This window comes from Schistocerca gregaria, chromosome 4 (assembly GCF_023897955.1).
Source record: "Schistocerca gregaria isolate iqSchGreg1 chromosome 4, iqSchGreg1.2, whole genome shotgun sequence".
Classification (NCBI taxonomy): Eukaryota; Metazoa; Arthropoda; class Insecta; order Orthoptera; family Acrididae; genus Schistocerca; species Schistocerca gregaria.
The window spans coordinates 373,665,036-373,690,373 of NC_064923.1; the positions used below are offsets into that span (position 1 = coordinate 373,665,036).

General features: G+C 41.2%; 1 protein-coding gene across 1 annotated transcript in view; it reads left to right on the forward strand.

The window, feature by feature from the left end:
• The window catches only part of LOC126266791 (ADP-ribosylation factor-like protein 2), an 86,200-nt gene that overhangs the window by 32,728 nt on the left and 28,134 nt on the right, over window positions 1–25,338 (forward strand). Inside the window, exon 4 of the mRNA XM_049971334.1 lies at window positions 24,976–25,056. Coding sequence (XP_049827291.1) covers window positions 24,976–25,056 — 81 coding nt within the window. The remainder of the gene's footprint in view (window positions 1–24,975; window positions 25,057–25,338) is intronic.

Sequence of the window (25,338 nt, forward strand, 5' to 3'; positions counted from 1 at the left end):
AGTCGTTTGCACGGCCTAACCGAGGAAAAAAAAGGGACGAAAATGTCGTCAACAAGGAATCCAATTGAGCATAAGGAATAGCATCAGAAATGATATTGACAGAGTCATCTATGGAGAACCAAAACAGGAAAGGCATCGAAACCAAAAAGATTCTCCACGTTACTATGGTTGACCACAAATATGTGGAACAGTGCGAATGACAGATTTGTAAGATACCTTAGCATCAAATTGACCCAAGAGAGAAATCTTTTGTTTATTGTTAAGTCCGTAATTGCCTAGTGACAGGCAAGAGGATTGTAGAACCCAACTGAAGATACGTTTGAGAATTGATGATAGTGGCAGCAGAACCAGTATCCACCTGCATGTGAACATCTCGACCAAGTATTTGGACAATGAGGAATAACTTCGCTGAAAGGGAAGAAGTACAATTGACAGACAACACAGAATCAGAATCAGCGTCATGTTCATGAACAACATGTATGCGGTTGGATTTGCAAATGGATGACACATGACCCTTCTTTTTTTGCATTTGTGACACACGGCCTAACTTTGTAGACAATCTTCTCATGAATGTTTTGTAAAACACCGTGATCATGAAGAAGTTGCCATGGGTTTTGCTGCAGTTTCTTAGAGGTTTGTTTACAGTTAGGCTGAGGCTGCACTTTGGAGCGTACTGCGGCGACGTCGGCCGGCGGGGACACGCCACATGCTTCGTCAACATCGCACAGAGGTTGTATTTCCCTGACATCGCCCCATGCCTCTATTTGCGCTCCAGTGCCGCAAGAAATTTCAAAAGATTGAGCGATGGATAGGACTTCATCTAGAGTAGGATTTGGCAACTGAAGGGCACGTTGCCTAACTACTTTGTTGGGTGCCGATCGGATAATAGCATCCCATACCATGGCATCGGCATAGGATTCTTTGTGAACTTCAGTAACAAATTGACACATTCTACTGAGGCCGTGAAGTTCAGCAGCCCAAGTGCAATAGGATTGATTTGGTTGTTTTTGACAATGATGAAAGGCAACACGAGAGGCTACCACATGCGTTTGCTTTTGAAAATAGACAGACAGAAGTGAGCTTCAGCAAAGGACAAAGATGCAGGATCTTCCAAAGGAGCCAACTGCGACAGCAACTGATACATTTGAGATGAAATCCATGAAAGGAATGGAGACTTACATGTTTGTTCATCCGTGACATGAAATGCCAAGAAGTGCTGTCGAAGACATTTTTCGTAATCAGACCAGTCTTCCGCCGTCTCATCATAGGAGGAAAAGTAGGTAGAGACAACGACGAGAAACGCCCCGCATTTGATGCCGCGACGAAATCATGGATCCCATTTGGGAGAACCATTTGCTGTTCTATGAGAGAATGTATTGCTCGGGAGATCTGTTTGTGAACAAGGTCTGCAGGATAGTTGCGGGGGAGGATAGCACTGGTCAATTTATTGGTGTCCAACAACAATGTTCCTACCCCCAGACCACACAGAAGCATCCCCCTTGTCACCCAATATTATCCTGGCCTCGAATACATCAACAAATTACTCCGCCAGGGATATGACTTTCTCAAGTCAAGCCCTGAAATGAGATCATCCCTTGACAATATTCTCCCTACACCACCCAGAGTTGCCTTTTGTCACCCCCCTAACCTCCGTAACATCGTTGTCAAACCCTACAATATTCCCAGACCACCTCTTCTACCCAGCGGTTCCTACCCCTGTAACCAACCCCGCTGCAAAACCTGCCCAATGCATCCCCCCACAACCACCTACTCCAGTCCCGCAATTCAAGGCAGCGCCACATGTGAAACAACATGTCATTTATCAGCTGACATGCCTGCACTGCACAGCCTTTTACATCGGTATGACAACAACTAAACTGGCTGAGCGCATGAACGGGCACAGACGAACTGTCCACCTAGGAGATGTCCAATACCCAGTAGCAGAGCATGCCGTCCAGCTTAATTCTAGGGACCTAGGAACCCGCTGCAACAAATGTGCCATTTGGCTTTTCCCACGCAACACCAGTCCCCCAGAACTGCGGAGATGGGAACTTACACTCCAACACATTCTTTCATCCCGCCATCCCCCTGGACCGAACCTACGTTAACCAACCTCACTCCCATTTACTCTTCAGTCTTCTCCTTTTTCCCCTCTCCTCTTTAGCCATTCACGCATCTTTTCATTCTACATAGTTGTGTTTATCTTTATACTATATACCTCTTTACTTCTGTATGCATCCTCTTTGGTTTGAAGCTGGCACCGTACTTAACAGTAGAATATCTTTGGCTTCCTTCTGACAACTGTGCCTCCATCCTTGCTACTTTTCCCTGTTGCTTCATAACCTGGGTTGTGAGTAACTGAATCCACTTTCCCTTCTTCCCTTTTTTCCCCTCTCTCCTCCCTGATGAAGAAACAAAGTTCTGAAAGCTAGGAATGTAAATTTTCTGTTCTGTTTTGTGGATTTATTGGCTGTACTGAGCTAATATTTAAGAAAGTCTGTTAAAAATGGTTACTTTTTTCTAAACTGTTACTCAACCATAAACAAGATAATAAAAAAGCTTCCCTTCTTTTATAAAAAAAATTATAATATTTTGACATTCTACAGTATTATTTTAATTTGTTGACTAGATTTCAGACAAGATACAGTAATGGTGAACAACATTTAGTTGCAAACACACAGTAAATGTCATCTTTGACAGTGTAGTGGTAACATTAGCAAAGAATTACACCCAGAAGAAGAGAAGGTGTACTTGGTGTAAAATAATACATAACAATTTAAAGTAGCAGCCATTTCTTAATTTGATTACTTACCATACCATAATATGTTTCAGCGTGTTAGGCATTATGTTGGTGTTGTATCATATTTTTTCCATTAACTAACATTGGCCAAAATACAATCAGAGCACTTGGATGGAATAACATCAACTTGTAAAGGGTAGATTGCTACTCACTGCAGATAGCGGGTGTGGACATCCTTTGGTGACCTATGAGCCTGATTCACAACTTGCTTAAGCTTGCAGGCCACATCATCATGTGATATGACAGCAGTGCTCATAATGTATAAATTTAGAATAATGTATCTGTTATGTTATATTTATGGGGTAATACATAGATATGGATGGCACCCTTCTGTGACAAGCCACACCATCAGATTTTTCTTCAAAACGTCCATTTTTGAGAGTACATTGATTTTGTGTTTACCCCATCTTCAGATTTTTATATTTATTTATGTGTCATGAACACTGTACCATTATTTAGGACATTTTAAAATAACTGTCGTAAAAACTGCTGTTGGAAATTCTGCAACACCACTGTAAAGAAACAATGTTCACTGCATGTAAATAAATGTAAATATCTGAAGTTGGCTTGCCAGTCATCTTTAAATGTAATCATGGAAAAATAAATGCCTATAAAAGCAACTGATTGCTGCTAATTCATTATAAATTACATTCAGTTTCAATAGTTGCAGTGTCCTGATATGTGGACAATGGGTAAGAATTATTTACTAAAATTAATAGGAGAAAGAACAGAAAAACAAAATATGGCAGTGAGATAGGCAATCCCAGTCAGTAAACAATTATGAATGGGCTAACTTTGCAAATTTCTTCTGTGGGCTAGATTGAAACCAATCGCAGCCCTGATCTGACAGTTGCCCACCTGTGACATAGAGGATGCACTGAGTCGCAGACAGGTATGATGAAAAGGGCTGCTAAAATGTGAAATTTTTGGACAAAGCCCTTCTTCCAAAATAGGAAAACACACACACACACACACACACACACACACACACACAAACACAAACAAACAAACAAACAAACATACCTCACACACATATGACCACTGTCTGGGCACTGGAGTCCAACTGCCTGCGTTTGATATGAGCATCTGTCTACTAGGGTGAGTGGTAGAGGATAAGGAAGAGGTGTGGGGGTGGGGAGGTGGAGGTATGGTAGGGTAGGGGTGGTGGGAGATGCTGTGCTGTCTGTGGAAATGTGTAGGAATGTGGTGGGGATAGGTTAGGGCTGTTAGATGCAGTGTTGGAAGGCTATGCTAGTGGGAGGGGGACAGAGAGGGGGAAAGCAGAGAAGTAGAGAAGGGGAAAAGTCTAATTGGAGTGTTGTTGGGATAGAGGGCATGCATAGTGCTGGAATGGGAGCAGAGAAGGGGATAAATAGGTGAAGGACCAGGGCTAGTGGTTGAAGTTGGAGGGGGGGGGGGGAGGGTCACGGGAATGAAGGATATGTTGTAGGGAGAGTTCCCACCTATACAGTTCAAAAAGCTTGTGTTGGTCCATCTGTGCCATGGTACTGCTGGTGGAGGGCTGAAAGCATGACTGAAAGAGGATGAACAAGGATTCATAATGAGGCAGAATTAGCGGAACAGCCACAGAAAGTGGGAAGTGAGGTAGGTGACCAAAGTGCACAAAGAGTGGATGAACTCGGATGTGTGTGCCGAGGTGGAGGAGGTCAGCCTACTTGGAGGTGGAGTTTATTATAGTGACGAGTCACCAGTCAGTCATCCACTTGCAGTGTGAAGATACGCTGCCCTTACTGGCTGTGGATGACTGCTGGAATCCAGTATCCTTAGCAATTGCATGTGTGGGCCCAGACTGGAGTCCCCATCACACAGCATGTTGTCGGAGGGGGCCTTGGAAGGCTTGGTGTGGGGGATAGTAGATTCACCATCATGAGTGGCTGGATGTTGCTCAGTAGCTCCTTCAGGCTCTTGTTGCCGGTTGGTGCGGACCCACAGGAACTCGGAAAGCATGTGATGGTCTCATCCATAGGGACATTGCCAATATGCTTCTTCATTTGCATCTTAAAAGTAAAGGAAGAGGTGTTCCACCTCCTGTTTGACTTAAGGTGGAACGGGTCTGCGCTAATATGGCGTATACTATGGTGAGCACGAAAACCATGAAAAGTCAGAGAGATGAATTCGGGATTGTTGTCAGTTACTAGTGTGCAGGACAGAACTTTGATGGAGAAGATCCAAGTGAGAGCCTGCACTGTTGTCTCTGCTGCAGCACAGTGGTAGTTGATGACATAAAGGAATTGGGAGTAGGTGTCGATGACCACCAACCAAAATGCATCCAAGAAAGGGCTGGCGAAGACGACATGGACATGCTCCCACGGTTGTGATGTCTCAGTTGTAAGGAATCACATTGCTGGGGAGAGGCTTAATAAGCTGTACATTTAGAGCAAGCTGTGATTATATGTTCCAATTTCATGATCAATTCCAGGCCAATAGATTGGCGGCGAGCCAGCAGCTTCACGCGCGAAACGGCCAATGATCCTGATGCAGAAGGGGAAGAAAGTTATACCATAGAGCTGCTTGGATAACCACCAGTGGTGCAGCATTTTCTGGGAACAACAAAAGAACACCCTCAGTGAGGCTGAGTCTGTGTCTCAACAAAAATCAATGCTGATTGTTTACAATGCACAAGCTGCAAGCCGCTTGGGCCACCCTTGAAGAACATATTGTCACACTTGATGAAGAACTGTTTTGGCGGTAATGGCATGAGCGATGCAAGAACTGGTAATAGGAAATACATCAGTTGTTTGATGAACTTCTTCATCAAGGTAAAAACAAGTACATCTTGATCAAAACCATGGTCAGGTCTCATCAGCAAATGCAAAAGCACTGAGCCATAAGGCAGAAATGACTCTAATTACCTACTAAGGAACAGGATCCACCATTGAAGTCTGCTGGCTGTCTTGTCCTTCAAATGGGCTGCAGTGCTGAAAGTAAACACTAATAGTTTGTGATCAGTTACCAAATCAAACTAAACACTGTGCAGAAACACTTGGAACTTCCTGATAGCGTAAATAATAGCAAGTGCCTCTTTCTTTATTTTCAAATAATTCTTCTGCACATCAATGCAAAACCGATTGGCTGTTCCGAACTACCAGCATGACATTCAGACAAAATGGTCCCCTTGAATATTGTGATGTGTTTGTTGCATTCTCAAGCTAGAGCCCCAGCTAATAGGTGGCTAAGCATGGGGCAGAACACGAACCATCTTTCAACGTCTTGAATGTGTGTTTGCAGACAGGTATCCACTTATATGCTGCACCTTTCTTGAGCATTGATTTAGAGGATAGGAAACCAAAGCCTCATGAGGCAGGAACTTTTGGTAATAAGCAATTTTGCGTATGAATGCTTAGAGTTCCTTCACATCAAAATGCGTGTCATAATAGCTGCTATGTGGCTGTCAGTCAGCTGAGTCCCCTGATGAGATATAACATGTCCCAAATATTCAATAAATGGTTGGAAGAAATGTGACTTTTCCAAATTGCACTGAAGACTTGCATTGTGCAAGATCTGAAACAAAAGACAAAGATTGCGAAGATGATCCTGAGATTGGTAATGACTATGTCATTGAGGCAATTGATACAAGGAATGCATTGAATTAACTGTTCCGAGCAACGCTGTAAAATGGCAGGTGTACTTGCAACTCCAAATACCAAGTGGTTGTACATGTAGAGACTACACAACAAAAAGCTGATGTGCCACATGAAGTGGCAGCTGTAAATATGCTTCCAACAGACCAAGTTTTGAAATTATTTTCCACGTGCCATCTTCATCATAGGTTTATCCAAATTGGAAATGACATAAAAATTGACCATCGCCTGTGAATTAACTGTCACCATAAAGTCACTAGAAAGATGGACTTTTCCCATAAGCTTCTTGATAACGACCTATGGCGTAGCCTACTGACTGAATCAGAGGGGTTACATGAGACCTAAAGGTATCAGCCTGTGCGGTACAATTCTGGCCTGGGAAAAACTGGGTTGTACCGTAGATTTGAGAGTAATGTGCACTATGTAATCAGTTCCTTGCCAAGTCCAGGTGAAACACAAACACCCCCCCCCCCCCCCCCCCCCCCCAACCCTCGAACCATGGACCTTGCCGTTGGTGGGGAGGCTTGCGTGCCTCAGCGATACAGATAACCGTACCGTAGGTACAACCACAATGGAGGGGTATCTGTTGAGAGGCCAGACAAACGTGTGGTTCCTGAAGAGGGGCAGCAGCCTTTTCAGTAGTTGCAAGGGCAACAGTCTGGATGATTGACTGATCTGGCCTTGTAACAATAACCAAAACAGCCTTGCTGTGTTGGTACTGCGAACGGCTGAAAGCAAGGGGAAACTACGGCCGTAATTTTTCCCGAGGGCATGCAGCTTTAATGTATGATTAAATGATGATGGCGTCCTCTTGGGTAAAATATTCCGTAGGTAAAATAGTCCCCCATTCGGATCTCCGGGCAGGGACTACTCAAGAGGATGTCGTTATCAGCAGAAAGAAAACTGGTGTTCTACGAATCGGAGCGTGGAATGTCAGATCCCTTAATCGGGTAGGTAGGTTAGAAAATTTAAAAAGGAAAATGGATAGGTTAAAGTTAGATGTAGTGGGAATTAGTGAAGTTCGGTGGCAGGAGGAACAAGACTTCTGGTCAGGTGACTTCAGGGTTATAAACACAAAATCAAATAGGGGTAATGCAGGAGTAGGTTTAATAATGAATAAAAAAAATAGGAATGCGGGTAAGCTACTACAAACAGCATAGTGAACGCATTATTGTGGCCAAGATAGATACGAAGCCCACACCTACTACAGTAGTACAAGTTTATATGCCAACTAGCTTTGCAGATGACGAAGAAATTGAAGAAATGTATGATGAAATAAAAGAAATTATTCAGATAGTGAAGGGAGATGAAAATTTAATAGTCGTGGGTGACTGGAATTCGAGTGTAGGAAAAGGGAGAGAAGGAAACGTAGTAGGTGAATATGGATTGGGGCTAAGAAATGAAAGAGGAAGCCGCCTGGTAGAATTTTGCACAGAGCACAACTTAATCATAGCTAACACTTGGTTTAAGAATCATGAAAGAAGGTTGTACACATGGAAGAACCCTGCAGATACTATCAGATAGATTATATAATGGTAAGACAGAGATTTAGGAACCAGGTTTTAAATTGTAAGACATTTCCAGGGGCAGATGTGGACTCTGACCACAATCTATTGGTTATGACCTGTAGATTAAAACTGAAGAAACTGCAAAAAGGTGGTAATTTAATGAGATGGAACATGGATAGACTGACTAAACCAGTGGTTGTACAGAGTTTCAGGGAGAGCATAAGGGAACAATTGACAGGAATGGGGGAAAGAAATACAGTAGAAGAAGAATGGGTAGCTCTGAGGGATGAAGTAGTGAAGGCAGCAGAGGATCAAGTAGGTAAAAAGATGAGGCCTAGTAGAAATCCTTGGGTAACAGAAGAAATATTGAATTTAATTGATGAAAGGAGAAAATATAAAAATGCAGTAAATGAAGCAGCCAAAAAGGAATACAAACGTCTCAAGATTGAGATCGACAGGAAATGCAAAATGGCTAAGCAGGGATGGCTAGAGGACAAATGTAAGGATGTAGAGGCTTATCTCACTAGGGGTAAGATAGATACTGCCTACAGGAAAATTAAAGAGACCTTTGGAGATAAGAGAACCACTTGTATGAACATCAAGAGCTCAGATGGAAACCCAGTCCTAAGCAAAGAAGGGAAAGCAGAAAGGTGGAAGGAGTATATAGAGGGTCTATACAAGGGCGCTGTACTTGAGGACAATATTATGGAAATGGAAGAGGATGTAGCTGAAGATGAAATGGGAGATACAATACTGCGTGAAGAGTTTGACAGAGCACTGAAAGACCTGAGTCGAAGCAATGCCCCCGGAGTAGACAACATTCCATTGGAACTACTGACAGCCTTGGGAGAGCCAGTCCTGACAAAACTCTACCATCTGGTGAGCAAGATGTATGAGGCAGGCGAAATACCCTCAGACTTCAAGAAGAATACAATAATTCCAATCCCAAAGAAAGCAGGTGTTGACAGATGTGAAAATTACCGAACTATCAGTTTAATAAGTCACAGCTGCAAAATACTAACACGAATTCTTTACAGACGAATGGAAAAACTAGTTGAAGCCGACCTCGGGGAAGATCAGTTTGGATTCCGTAGAAATACTGGAACACGTGAGGCAATACTGACCTTACGACTTATCTAAGAAGAAAGATTAAGGAAAGGCAAACCTATGTTTCTAGTATTTGTAGACTTAGAGAAAGCTTTTGACAATGTTGACTGGAATACTCTCTTTCAAATTCTAAAGGTGGCAGGGGTAAAATACAGGGAGCGAAAAGCTATTTACAATTTGTACAGAAACCAGATGGCAGTTATAAGAGTCGAGGGGCATGAAAGGGAAGCAGTGGTTGGGAAGGGAGTGAGACAGGGTTGTAGCCTCTCCCCGATGTTATTCAATCTGTATATTGAGCAATCGGTAAAGGAAACAAAAGAAAAGTTCGGAGTAGGTATTAAAATCCATGGAGAAGAAATAAAAACTTTGAGGTTCGCCGATGACATTGTAATTCTGTCAGAGACAGCAAAGGACTTGGAAGAGCAGTTGAATGGAATGGACAGTATCTTGAAAGGAGGATATAACATGAACATCAACAAAAGCAAAACGAGGATAATGGAATGTATTCGAATTAAGTCGGGTGATGCTGAGGGAATTACATTAGGAAATGAGACACTTAAAGTAGTAAAGGAGTTTTGCTATTTGGGGAGCAAAATAACTAATGATGGTCGAAGTAGAGAGGATATAAAATGTAGACTGGCAATGGCAAGGAAAGCGTTTCTGAAGAAGAGAAATTTGTTAACATTGAGTATAGATTTAAGTGTCAGGAAGTCGTATCTGAAAGTATTTGTATGGAGTGTAGCCATGTATGGAAGTGAAACATGGACGATAAATAGTTTGGACAAGAAGAGAATAGAAGCTTTCGAAATGTGGTGCTACAGAAGAATGCTGAAGATTAGATGGGTAGATCACATAACTAATGAGGAAGAAATTAATGCTGCTTCTGTCTGTGTATGTGCGAATGGATATGTGTGTGTGTGCGAGTGTACACCTGTCCTTTTTCCCCCTAAGGGAAGTCTTTCCGCTCCTGGGATTTTAATGACTCCTTACCCTCTCCCTTAAAACCCACATCCTTTCGTCTTTCCCTCTCCTTCCCTCTTTCCTGAAGAAGCAACTGTCGGCTGCGAAAGCTAGAAATTCTGTGTGTGTGTGTTTGTGTGTTTTATTTATTGTGCCTATATACCGGCGCTTTCCCACTTGGTAAGTCTTGGAATCTTTGTTTTTAACTAATGAGGAAGTGTTGAATAGGGTTGGGGAGAAGAGAAGTTTGTGGCACAACTTGACCAGAAGAAGGGATCGGTTGGTAGGACATGTTCTGAGGCATCAAGGGATCACCAATTTAGTATTGGAGGGCAATGTGGAGGGAAAAATTGTAGAGGGAGACCAAGAGATGAATACACTAAGCAAATTCAGAAGGATGTAGGTTGCAGTAGGTACTGGGAGATGAAGAAGCTTGCACAGGATAGAGTAGCATGGAGAGCTGCATCAAACCAGTCTCTGGACTGAAGACCACAACAACAACAACAACAACAACAACAACAACACAAACACATTCAACACGTTGCCCTTGGTACATTGCCAGGCCAGTACCAGTGAGACAAACAGTAACCCATGAGCAGTTTGAATGTAACTAAGGCATGGAACAGAACAGAGTGATAACAAAACCACTTGACTATAGGGTTAAATAGAAGAACAGTAGACATCACTGTCTGGCTGTGCTAGATGATTTCTGCGCATGCCACTTCCGTTGCATGGCTGTCTGCCTCTGCCACTGTGTGCCGTTGTGGGCTGATTAAACAATCTGTGATGGGATGGTGTTTCATGTCCTGCTGAGTTTTGATGGGCAGTGAGATGCCAATAGAATTGATGTGATAATCACAGTTTACCACAATAAGATTAGAAAATGAGACACTGAAAGTAGTAAATGGGCTTTGTTATGTGGCTAGCAAAGAAACTGCTGATAGCTGAAGTAGAGAGGATATAAACTGCAGACTGGCAATAGCAAGAAAAGCATTTCTGAAAAAGTAGGCATTTGTTAATATCTAATGTAAACTTAAGCGACAGAAAGTCTTTCCTGAAGATATTTGTCTGTAATGTAGCCCTTTGTGGAAGTGAAATCTAGATGATAAGCAGTTCAGAAATGAAGAAAAGAATTTTTTAAAATTGTTATCCTACATAAGAATGCTGAATATTAGATGGGTAAGTTGAATAACTTATGAGAGTACTGCACCACATTGGGGAAAAAAAGAAATGTATGGCAAAAGTTCACTAAAAGAAGGGATCTGTTGATAGGACACATTCTGAGGCACCAAAGAAGCTTTTTGGTGATGGAATTTCTAAAATCGTTAGGAGAAATGGCAACAAAATGACTATTAATGTTGGTGTGTAGAATGTATGGGGCTGCCAGTATAGCACTAGACTTTTGGAAATATATTATCCAAACAATTCTGAAGATTACAAGAGCCGACATATGGGAGAATTACCACATAATCAACTTAACAACTATTGCACCAAGTTGCTGGCAAGATTAATATACAGAAGTATGGTAAACAAAATTGAGGATACGTCAGATGGTGATCAGCAGGGTTTTAGTAAAGGTAGAGACACCAGAGAGGCAATTCTGAGATTGTCGTTGTTAATGGAAACAAGACTGAAAGAAAAATGAAGATACATTCATAGGATTTGATGACCTGGAAAAAGTGTTCAACAATGTAAAATGGTGGAAGATGTTCAAAATTCCGATAAAAATAGGGAAAGTCCAAGAATGAAGAGCTCGGATTAAAAAGGGTGTAAGACAGGGATGTAATCTTTCCCCCATACTGTTCAATCTATAATCAAAGATGCGAAGACAGATATGAAAGAGTAGGATTAAAATTCAGTGTCAAAGGATATCAATTATAAGGTTGGCTGGTAACATTGCTATCCTCAGTGAAAGTGAAGACGACTTACAGGTTATGTTGAATGGAATGAACAATCTGATGAATAAGGAATATGGATTGAGAGTAAACTGAAAAAAGACGAAAGTAATGAGAAGTGGCAGAAATGAGAGTACCTGGAAATTTAACTTCAGAATTGGTGATCACAAAGTAGAAGAAGTTAAGGAATTATGCTACATAGGCAGCAAAATAACCCATGACAGATGGAACAAAGAGGACATATTAAAAGCAGACTAGCAGAGGCAGGAAGGGCAATCTTGGTCAATAGAAGTCTACAAGTATCAAACAAAGGCTTAATTTGAGGAAAAATTTCTGGAAATGTACATGGACTGTGGGAGAAATGGAGAAGAAGAGACTTGGAGCATTTGAGATGTCGCACTACAGAAGAATGTTGAAAATTAAGGTGGGCTGGTAAGGTGAGGAATGAAGAGGTTCTCTGTAAAATTGATGAGGAAAGGAATACATGGAAAACACTGACAAGAAGATGGAACAGAATGATAGGACATCTGTTAACACACCAGGGAATAACATCCGTGGTCTTAGAGGGAACTGTAGAGGGTATAAACTGTAGAGGAAGGCAAATATTGGGGGCAGGGGGACTGGAGGGAAGTGGGGTAGAAGAGAGACCACCACCACCACTACTACTACTACTACTACTACTACTACTACTACTACAACTACTAGAGTTTATGAAAATCACCCTCATTTTATAATTGTGACTTATGGTAGCTACAAATGTTATCACGCAATATGCCACTTTTGATTTGTGCTCCAAAATGCAAAATATCATGGCTTCCCTCATATGCGTCGTCATAAACAGACTGTATTACACAAACATGATAATACATATAGATTTCTTAAACTCAAATTGGAAACAAAAGTATTAAAAAATAAAATCATCAGTTTTGGACCCCTACTCCATAATTTTCTTGTTTTTTCGTTACTTTAAGTTTCCGTGCTTTTCATGGCTATCATGCTCATTACACTTAGAAATTAACTATGTCACAATCTTAGTCATGTACTATTTTTTTTTCTTTTTTTAAATCTCACATCATAATACATTATCGAGATACATTAAATTACTTAACTGGAAACAGGGAGAATATCTTTTACATCAGTTGTACTTGTCTTATTAGAGGCTAAAAGATTTGGAAGATTTTCTGAGTGAGTTGCACAGTAGCACACATATCTCTTTTAGTGTAACAATAACTTATATTGTCTACCCTATTTAGAAATTCATATTATGTTTGAGGAGAAAGTTATAAACTTTCTGGAATAAAGACCACTTGGACCACATATCAGTTGATCTATAGCTGTGGGCTTGCAGTTACATTCACGTCTTGTACCAGTGAGATGAAAAGGGCCAAACTATTCATACATGGGTGCCAGACTTTTCCCGTGATTGCATTCTTTCACCCTCTGCACAATGTTGACGATTGTGATAACCAGTGCTGAGTTGCGCCGAACTTATCTTAGAATGTTCAGTGGAACCTACTCTACTCTCATCCTCTTTCCCATTTGAGTAAGCAAAACTACACACAGAACCAACAAGAGACAGTTCTGATTTTCTGTTGACTGTTTCTACAGCCAAATGCTGTCTCCATTCTACACTTCCATAGTCTGGTGATCTGTCTAAACCTACCGACAGAAATAATGGCACTAGTACATGCATCATATGCTGTGCAAGATATTCTTGATTTTATCTTCTGTTATTGTTGGTGCTTTCTAACTAATTTATCACTAGCACTTATACCTCTAACTTATCCTGCAGCCTCTTGCTGAGCACAGCCCCGTTCATATTCAGACTTAAGAAATTCTTTCAATACCTCACTTATCAATAGTGTTTTATGTATCCCTTTCATTTATATTCACATAAATGATGCTTCAACTTTGATTATTTGCATTACACTACTACTAATAAGAGCCAAAGTTAATGACTCCACTCTTTCCTATTCATAATATATTTGGGGCTTCTTTTGATTTTTTAATCATTACTAACTCTAAAATCGTTACCCACACTGCACTAAATAACAGTTAAGAGGTCACTCAAATATCTCTTCTTATGCTCCTTAATGTATCACAACTAACAACGAAAACTGACTTGGGTGAAATTGTATAACTGAAACAAAAATTGCCAGTGACCCTGGGTTTGCGAGATAACATCGGGTGTGTGCCTAGAGATGCCACTGACTTCAGTATGAAATATTTTCCTAGTTAGTCCAAAATATTTTAAATGTTAACTTCTTGATGAAGTCCCCATTTACTTTGGCTGCGGGATTGGAGACTGTGGCAGATGCAAGATGGAGTACCAGGACATTTTGCTGCTGATGTAAGACGATGGTCTGTCCCACCAAAATGGTTTCAGTTGGATAGGTTTAACAAGACTCCAAGAGCACCTGACCTCTATCCTCATGATTTTTCTGCTTGGGGTCATTTCAGAAGTGAAGTGTGCAACACTCCTGTTGATATGATTGAAGAATTGGAGTGTTGAATTCCTTGATCTTGTTGAGATTTATGAAATGAACTGGCTTTATATGAAAGAATTCTTAACACAGTGCAGAGATAGGTACAGTATTGCATAAAAAGTCAGGATGACACATGAAACACCATATTTATCAAATACAAGTGTACAGTCAATTAAAACCTGAAGCAGTTTTTTTTAAAAAAAGAAAAAGAAAGATAAAAAAAAAGGTAGACCATATCTAGATGTGACATCAAATGAAAATATCTTACTTTTGAGAAACTAGATTCCAGCAACAGTTTATTCCTCAATATCACATTTTCTGAAACTCTTGCACAACAAATCATACAAAAAAGACACATTCTGGATGCATCTTTAATTGATGCCTGAATTAAAATTCCTGTTTTCGTAGTATGCAAATATAAAAAAGAACATCATCAAATGTGGAATTTGAGTTTTGAAAGCATGTAATTAACATGGCAATTGATTGGTTTATTTTTAATAACTAAACACATGTAATTTCTTAGACTTTCTGGGCGATTTGATGACATCTCATGGAAATAGGGTTTTCTGCCGGATATCATATCCACGAGATGTCAACTAAACACATAACTGGATATGTGACATCAATAAATATAGTGTAATTAAACAATATAAACTCCAGGTTGTAATATCAACTATATAAGTTATCCTTACAACACATTCTTTGCTCCCAAAATTATCCCATCCCCTCCCCTCCCCTCCACCCAACCCCCCCCCTCGTACCCCCTCCCCCCGTTCTTCCACTCACCTCCTGCCTATACACGCTGCCTTGTCCTCATTGTGTGCACTATGTATCAACAAGGCACCCATCTTTCCCTCTCTCTGTTCCTCTCCTTTTCCTCTCTCAATTTCCCTCCCCACCTCCTTGCCCCACTGCGCCCAGTGAGAGTCTTGACAAGCCTCCGTATAGTACCTGCATGCTCTGTCAGACAGTGCTGTTTTCTTCCCTGCGTGTACCCTGCTATTCCTTTCCCTTCCTCTTCCGCTTCCCCTTCCTCGCTCCCTCCAGATTGCTGCTTTTATTCACATGAAAGTTGCTGTCTGGTCCGAGCTGCTGGAGATGGTGGATTGTGTGTGTGTGTGTGTGTGTGTGTGTGTGTGTGTGTCTGCAACTCATTTTTTATTTTTACAATGAGTAGCAACCTATCCTTTCCTTATATTATTAAAATAATGTAATTGGTAGATATGTTTACATAGTGAACATAACATTAGCGAACTTTGAATAAGTAAAAAATAAAGAACCTACAGAACTTGAAAAGTAAACCAAAAGAGGCAGAAAAGCTAAGCTGGTAAAAAAAGATCTGTCCCTACCAATAATTTGTGATCAGAGTCCAAATCTGCCTCCGGAAATGATGGAGAGTTTTAAAATGTGGTTTTGAAGTCCATCTTATCAATTTGTAATCTGTTTGAAATTATCCTGTGTCTCCCAGTCATCTACAAGAACACAACCTTTCTTTCATGATTCTCAGACCATATCTAGCAATGATCAAATTGTGACCTTTGTAAAATTCTCCCATATCACTTTCTCTTTCATTATTATTTCACATTCCTTTATCTGCATATATTTTTATTTCTCTCTCTTTTCCTCCTACAGTATTCCAGTCCCCAATCACAATTAAACTTTTGTTCACCATAACTAAGAGAATAATTTCTTGTATATCATCAATTTTTCTTTCATTCTCTTCATCATCTGTGGAGCTACTAAGCTTATAAACTTGTACTTATGTGAAGGGCATGGTTTCATATCTATCTTGGTTATGGTAGTTCGTTCACTATGCTGTTCATAGCAACTTATGCACATTCATATTTTCTTATTCGTTCTACCTACTCTTGCATTACCCATCATTACCTGTAATTCTGTATTAATCTTATTTGCTTTTGTGTTGATAACTCTGTATTCGCTTGACTAGAATTCCTGTTTTTTGTTTTGCCCCTGCACCCCACCATTTCATATAATACCTAGCTTCAAACTATCCAGTTCTCTTTTCAAATTTTCTAACCTACACATTCTGTTAAGTGATCCAAAATTCAGTGCCCCAACCCATAGAACCTCAGTTTGTATCTCTTAATGATCTGAATTGGGGGCTATTTTACCTCTGGAATATTTTACCAAATAGGACGCCTCCTGGAAACATAATGGCTGTAGTGTTTTCCTCTTTCTTTTAGTCATTTGAAGTACCAACAGAGCAAGGCCAAATTGGCTAATGTTAAAATCTGCATCCGTCTATTATAGACTGTTGTCCCCACAACTACTGAAAAGGCTGCTGCTCTTCGTCAGGAATCATGAGTCTGGCCTCTCCACAGATGCCCCTCCATTAAGATTGCAACTATTAGACAGCTATCTGTATTGTTGAGGCACGTTGGCAGCGTCCATGATTCTTAGAGGGAGTGGGGGATGGAGGAGGGAGAGGGGAGGCGGAGGAAAGGGGCTGTTCAGTTAGATGGTATACTAAATTAAAAAAAATGTACTTCAGATATATTTGCACTAACAAAGACAGTATTTCATACTGAAGTCCAATTGTGGCTGATGATCACACATTTGTAAATACCCTGCAAATGGCTTGTTTGCAAACCCATGTTTAATCAAATGATTTTGCTTCTGTTACCACATATTTTCCCCCTTTTGAGTTTTCCCTTTAAAAAACAACACACTGTGCATACTTTCCATGGCACACTTCCTCTTAAATAAAAGTTGATGATCTCAGCTGGCTTACACTTAGATCACAGTAACAGAGTGATTGAAAATTGATCTTGGAAGGGAGTGATATTGTTGGATTGCTGTTGCGTGTATATGCAGAATGACTGTCACGGCAACAGCTGTCAGAGTCCTTTCTTTATCCACCCACTGCCCATTAATCTGCATTAATTAGTTTGTTGTGTAGGACTTATTAAAGTCTCATAACTTTTATCTGCAGTCTGGTAGCCTTAGATTTACTGCTGTGTATAATAAACATGGAATGTGGAGAAACAGAGCACGCAGCAGAAACTAATGACAGTTACATTACTGGCCACTTCATTAATTAACTCTTGAGAGTAAATAAACTGCCTTTACAGTTTGTGTGAATATTATATTTCTTAAATGATTTTCATTTTCTCAATGTAAACAGATTTTATTACTCGAAGTATTTAAGTTTAAAAATGACATTTAAACTATATAATACTATTGTAGGTGAATAATTTTCAATTATTTTCAACTAGTGGATGTTGTCTCTCCTTCACAAAATTTTACTGTAAGTATGCTAAAATAGTTGTTCTGAATAGAAAACATTGTGGGAAATGTCATTTTACTGTCTTATGGTATGTCCATGTGAAGAATGATGCTGGACATTCTGTACTGTTGATGGAGTGATGGATACTGTCACTACTCATTAATGGAAAAAGAGTGGCAGTCTGAAATTCTGAGCTGATTTATCAGTAGCACAAGAAAGGTTGGTACAGTTGTGAACTGCAGTAGACCTAGATCAGAAGACTAAATTACTGTCAAGCCTTCCAACATGTAAAAAGCTATCCAAGAGCTGCTGCAAATCAGATAGCTTCAGTATTAAACATTTTCAACAGTCAGTGCTTTGGAGACTGTGTACAAAAATGTACAGATAATCCGACAATTTCAGAGGATGTATAAAGCAGAAGACATAAGCTGCAATGTGAGGCAGGAAAGGAAACAGTTAAGAAGGCCAAGAAAGTCTCATTTAAAGTAATATCATAGGAGGTAAATAGTAGAATTGTTAGAGAAATCTTTGATGTTGATTAACAGGTAACGAGTATTTTTAGCCAAATACAAACAGGGTGTATACAGCCCGGAACAACCGGGAGATCTGGGAAAAATCCAGGAATTTTTTCATCCGAGAAAAACATGGGAATATTTTAGAATTCCGGGATATTTTTTTGTTTTGGTTTTCAGTTATATTTTGGTAATTTTGACTGGTAAGAAATAATACTCTAACAAAGGATATTACTGCATCCCGCTACTGCAGCAATAAAACATGAATGAGAGAAAAAACTGAAATAAAACCTAAGTTGCGAAGGAAATGCGCCATATACGCAACAAAACACAGTGCTCATACAAGCGTCTGCCAGTAGCAAAATATGTCAAAGGCCTTAGGAAAACTGTCAATGCTTCATAACAACAAATTGCCTCCAATGGCCATGACGACACAACCGTTTACATTATATTCACGTGAGCAGTTGCGAGCGGGCCCATGCGCATGCGCAGTAGAGTCGCGCATGTACATACTCCCACTTCTGGCCACAAAAGTGTGGCTGTTAACTGTATAAGCAAGCAGCAAGATGATACCCGGAAAAATTTTACTGGCGCTTGCAAGCTGTCATATTCACTGGGAGCTAACCGGAGTATCTGCCCCAGGCGGCAATTTCAGTCAAGCATCAATTGCCTTGCTGAACAATGAAGTTATTTTTGTCTGTGTGCTAAAGAAATATGGCTTTATTAATCTTTTCCGCTGAGGCAGTCAATTTATTTGAAATGAAGTACTTAATTCCACACTATTGGCTACTTTCAACTGTTTGCTGCATTTCAAAAGAGCATGCTTTCATCTTCTAGCACGTATCGCATTATGCCATAAGAAAGAACCAAAAATGAGATAATACAGTACACATACTCCAAGAAAATTTACAACTGAATCTGGACATAACGAATGTGCACTTTAAGCCGAATTATGCATTTTAGTATGGTTCAGGAAATTCCTGTGATGTCTTGTTTCTTTTATGACATAATATAAGATCTTTTAATGTTTTACATGTACAAACATACGGGCTTCCTGCGTCATCGTAGCTGCGCAAGCGTGGTGACGCCTGTTATCTGGGGCTCTCTGGAAACTGCTGAAACGAACCTCTTTCTAACAGGTCGCGGGAAAATATTGCGAATGATTGATTCAAAAGCGTTACTTTCAAAGTAAATTTCCTTTTACGCAAGATGAACTAAGTGCGATAATGTGCGATGCATTTCTTAAATCACAGAGCGTTTGACTGTCATTAAAAAATCAACTATTTGAGGATGAACATTTAGAAAAAAAATTGTGCGTAGAAGATCAGACATTCATGTCGGAATTAAAAATTTTACTGGCACGTTTACTAACAAAGAGATAGAGGGGCTGGCCAGTACTTACCTCAGCTCTGTACAGCCGATAGATACACAAAAAACAACCGAAAATTTAAGTTCCTAGCTTTCGGAATAAATGTTCCTTCATCAGGGAGGAGAGAGGGGAAAGAAAGGGAAGAAAGGAAAGTGGATTTAGTTACTCACAACCCAGGTTATGAAGCAACAGGGAAAGGAAAACAGGGAGGGTAGCAAGGATGGGGAGGCATGGTTGTCAGAGGGAAGCCAAAGATATTCTACTGTAGGTACTGTGCCAGCTTCAAACCAAAGAGGATGCATACAGAAATAAAGAGGTATATAGTATAAAGATGTAGGATGAAAACATGCATGAATGGCTAAAGAGGAAAGGGAAAGAGGAGAAGACTGAAGAGTAAATGGGAGTGAGGTTGGTTAACGTAGGTTCAGTCCAGGGGGATGGCGGGATGAAAGGATGTGTTGGAGTGCAAGTTCCCATCTCCGCAGTTCAGAGGGACTGGTGTTGAGTGGGAGAAGCCAAATGGCACATGCGGTGTAACAGGTTCCTAGGTCCCTAGAATTATGCTGGAGGGCATGCTCCGCTACTGGGTATTGGACACCTCCTAGGCGGACAGTTCGTCTGTGTCCGTTCATGCGCTCAGACAGTTTAGTTGTTGTCATACCAATGTAAAAGGCTGTGCAGTGCAGGCATGTCAGCTGATAAATGACGTGTGTGGTTTCACACGTGGCCCTGCCTTGAATTGTGTATGTTTTACCAGTAGCGGGGCTGGAGTAGGTGGTTGTGGGGGGATGCATGGGGCAGGTTTTGCAGCGGGGTTGGTTACAGGGGTAGGAACCGCTGGGTAGAGAAGGTAATCTGGGAATATTGTAGGGTTTAACAACGATGTTATGGAGGTTAGGGGGGCGACGAAAGGGTGGTGTGGGGAGAATTTTGTCAAGGGATGATCTCATTTCAGGGGTTTAGTTGAGAAAGTCATATCCCTGGCGGAGTAATTTATTGATGTATTCGAGGCCAGGATAATATTGGGTGACAAGGGGGATGCTTCTGTGTGTTCTGAGGGTAGGAACATTGTTGTTGGACGGGGAGGAATGCATTGCTCGGGAGATCTGTTTGTGGACAAGTTCTGTAGGATAGTTGCGGGAGAGGAAAGCACTGGTCAGGTTATTGGTGAAATTGTTGAGGGATTCGTCACTGGAGCAGATATGTTTGCCACGAATACCTAGGCTGTAGGGAAGGGAGCGTTTGATGTGGAATGGATGGCAGCTATCAAAGTGAAGGTACTGTTGTTTGTTTGTGGGTTTGATATGTACAGAGGTGTGGATGTGAGCTTCAACAAGATGAAGGTCAACATCCAGGAAGGTGGCTTGGGTTTTGGAGAAGGACCAGGTGAAATTCAGATTCGAAAAGGAGTTGAGGTTATGGAGGAAATTAAGGAGTGTTTCTTCACCATGAGTCTAGACCACAAAGATGTCATCTATAAACCTATACTAGACCAGGGGAAGCAGCTGTTGGGTCTTCAGGAAAGCCTCCTCCATGCGGCCCATGAAGAGGTTGGCATAGGACAGAGCCATCCTGGTTCCCATGGCAGTTCCCCTGATTTGTTTGTAGGTCTGGCCTTCAAAAGTGAAGTAATTATGGGTGAGGATGAAGTTGGTAAGTGTGATAAGGAACGAGGTTTTTGGAAGATCTTCGGGTGGGCATTGGGAGAGGTAGTGCTCAAGGGCAGAGAGACCATGGGTGTGTGGGATGTTTGTGTAAAGGGATGTAGCATCTATGGTGACAAGAAAGGTTTCAGGTGGGACAGGAGTGGGAATGGATTTGAGGTGTTCTAGGAAGTGGTTTGTGTCCTTGATGTAGGATGGGAGTCTGCGGGTGTAGGTTGGAGGTGTTGGTCTACCAGAGTTGAGATACTTTCTGTTGGGGCTTTGAAGCCTGCTACAATGGGACGGTCAGGATGGTTCTCTTTGTGGATTTTGGGTAATAGGTAGAAGGTAGGGGTACGTGGCTCAGGTGGAGTGAGTAAGTCTATGGAAGCTGTTGTGGGGCATTGTGAGGGACCTTGGATTTTTAGGATTTTCTGCAGCTCAGTCTGGATGGAGGGAATGGGATCCTGGGTGACAGCTTTGTAGGTTGAGGTGTCGGAGAGTTGACGCAGTCCTTCTGCCACATACTCCACACGGTCAAGTACCACAGTTGTGGAGCCTTTATCCACTGGGAGGATTACAATAGAGCGGTCTGTTTTCAGCTCCTTAATGGCACGGGATTCAGCTGGGGTGATGTTGGGGGTTGTCGGGATGTTCTTCAAGAAGGACTGGGAGGCAACACTGGATGTGAGGAATTCCTGAAATGTCTGCAAGGGATGGTTTTGGGGGAGGGGAGGAGGATCCCTTTGAGAAGGCGGTCGGAACTGTTCTAGACAAGGTTCAACACTGGGTCTAGTATTTGGGGGCTGTGTTTGAGCAGTGAAGTGATATTTCCAGTTGAGGTTCCGGGTGAATGAGAGGAGATCTTTAACCAGGGCAGGGTGGTTGAATTTAGGTGTGGGGCTAAAGATTAAGCCTTTTGATAGAACAGATGTCTCTGGAGGAGAGAGTTGCCTTTCGTCGCCCCCCTAACCTCCATAACATCGTTGTTAAACCCTACAATATTCCCAGACTACCTTTTCTACCCAGCGGTTCCTACCCCTGTAACCGACCCTGCTGCAAAACCTGCCCCATGCATCCCCCCACAGCCACCTACTCCAGCCCCGCTACTGGTAAAACATACACAATTCAAGGCAGGGCCACGTGTGAAACCACACGTCATTTATCAGCTGACATGCCTGCACTGCACAGCCTTTTACATTGGTATGACAACAACTAAACTGTCTGAGCGCATGAACGGACACAGACGAACTGTCCGCCTAGGAGGTGTCCAATACCCAGTAGCGGAGCATGCCCTCCAGCATAATTCTAGGGACCTAGGAACCTGTTACACCGCATGTGCCATTTGGCTTCTCCCACCCAACACCAGTCCCTCTGAACTGCGGAGATGGGAACTTGCACTCCAACACGTCCTTTCATCCTGCCATCCCCCTGGACTGAACCTACCCATTTACTCTTCAGTCTTCTCCTCTTTCCCTTTCCTCTTTAGCCATTCATGCATGTTTTCATCCTACATCTTTATACTATATACCTCTTTACTTCAGTATGCATCCTCTTTGGTTTGAAGCTGGCACAGTACCTACAGTAGAATATCTTTGGCTTCCCTCTGACAACCATGCCTCCATCCTTGCTACCCTCCCTGTTTTCCTTTCCCTGTTGCTTCATAACCTGGGTTGTGAGTAACTAAATCCACTTTCCTTTCTTCCCTTTCTTTCCCCTCTCTCCTCCCTGATGAAGGAACATTTATTCCGAAAGCTAGGAACTTAAATTTTCGGTTGTTTTTTGTGTATCTATCGGCTGTACTGAGCTGATGTAAGTACTGGCCAGCCCTTCTACCTCTTTGTTAGTATTTGTTTCACATCTTTATATAAGATTTTCCATTAATTATTTACTGGCACATTTGTGTGATGTATCTTAAAATGTAACACGCGCAAAAAAGATCAACATTATACTTGAAAGTTTAGCTTCTCTTGCAGCTTATTAATCGTCGAGACCATTATTATATGTGAAAGCCCTGCTTTTCTTGTAGCAACACCATGTATATTAATTTACACCATTAACTTTTCCTATAGGTGTGTATGCGCCACTTATCAGTGATAATGCTAAAAGCTGACTACATCACGTGTCCTAAGGTTTGAATGTCGGCTGTATCGGCTGGCGAGATCACGTGACATGAGCTATGACTGGCTTACAAATGCGAATCGCAATCTCGATTTCAGTGCTTCGGAAAGTAGCATGCGGTGTTTGGTGTTTGAATTTATACTTTCATAATACCAAAATATGCAGTGTACGTGGCCTTTTTTTCTGAGTCTCGTTTTCTAAATGGCTGAGAAATTCTATGCCGGTGTATGAAACCAATACCATTCGAAGGATTGATAAGTTTTACAGTTTCGAGGAAAATTATACTGTCACTTAACACGGAAAAAGTGTATTTTCACCCTGGAGAAAGTGTGTTTTTAACTGGGAAATCCGGGAATTTTTTTTTCCTTGTCCATGTGTACACCCTGACAAAGATCAGTGATGTCACCTGTGATTAAGAGTGTTTGGGAAAGGATGTTTTTAAGGAGGATCATGTCATAATATTGGGGAGTGCTGGTAATAGTAACCTTAATTATGAACTTGAGAATTACATCAGGCACATTGCTGTTGCAGGCTCTCACATTAATGCGAAGATTGTGTTACTTTTTGAGCAGTCTGATCAGCTCTGGATGAATCATTTTGTTGAATGTCTCAATGACCTGTTCACATATGAAACTCATTTCATGGCTAATTAGTAGAAGCATCTGATCTAACAAAATTATTGCCCATCTTATCCCACTGGTTTCCATTGTGTTCCGTAGAGCTTATTAGGGTAAATTTTTCCTGAAGACAGAATTGCAGATAAGTATAATCTCCATTTGAAACATCTACCAGCAAAATACAATACTGCAACTTGGACAAAGGTGTATATCTTGAAGCACACTCATTTAGTACATTCTGTCAAAATACCAGAACACTGATAAGCACACAAAATGAACCTTTAATATCAATAATTTAGGAGGAAATGTAAAAATTTACTGAATAGTAGAGGGAGGTGATGAATCATCAACCAGTGTGTAAACAAAATGCAAAACTTTGCTAAACGTAGGACAAATCTTTTCCCAAGTTAAAGTACGCATACATAAATGTATGTGTGTGTGTGGGGGGGGGGGGGGGGGTGAGTGCGTGCAGACACGCGCACATGTAGGGCACTTCTCCCCATATGTGCACGCGCGCGCTTGCACACACACACACACACACACACACACACACACAGACACTCACTCACACCTGGCCAGCTACATTGTGCCAACATGTAGATGAAGTGCTATCATACAGTGTGTGATCCATCATAATAACAACCTCTCACTGTTGCTTGGAGCAAATTATGCTGGCTGGGAAAGAAATGAGTTAAAGTAAACCACAAATAATCTGTGGTTCGTGCAGTCAACCACTTGGTCATGGTCATGTCAGTGGAAAAAAGTTTTGCTGGATAAAAGTGGAATATCGTCTACCTCACACAGTCTTCCTCTTGGGGTAGAAAGCTTGTTATATGCAAAACATGTGGAAAACTACCTTCGGCGCAGCATATTTCAGCAAGATGCATATTAAAAGTAATATTTTTAGTATTTAAGTCTCTTTTTACAGTATTTGCAGATTTTAATCTATTGCATGGGTTTTGATAACAATGCTGTCTTCAATCAAAATCATATATTTTGGTGGTACAATGATCCTGTAATTCATTGTTTATTTTGGAGACATAAATATTTTGCATTTTTGTTGTTGTATATCAGTTATATCAGTATTGTTTGTCTTTTATGTGTGCAGAGACTGGCAGGAGCAACACTGTTAGTTTTTGCTAACAAACAAGATCTGTCCGGGGCACTGTCTGCGGAAGAAATAAGAAATGTAAGTTGAAGAAAGTTTATTAAGCAGTGTGCTTGCATTTTGGAACTGTAGTGCTCATAATGAAACAAACCAGTCTCTTAATTATGTACATGTGCAGACTGAAGCAACAAATTAAAATTTGTAGCAAGGTCAGGATTTAAACCCGGGTCTCCTGCTCACTAGGCGCAAACCACTACATCACACTGGCACAGTATCTCTGTACAAATGCACAAACTACTCTAGCATGCCTCCCTCCTCAATCCAGTGTGCATATATGTCTGAGACTTTGGAAGGGTATATGGA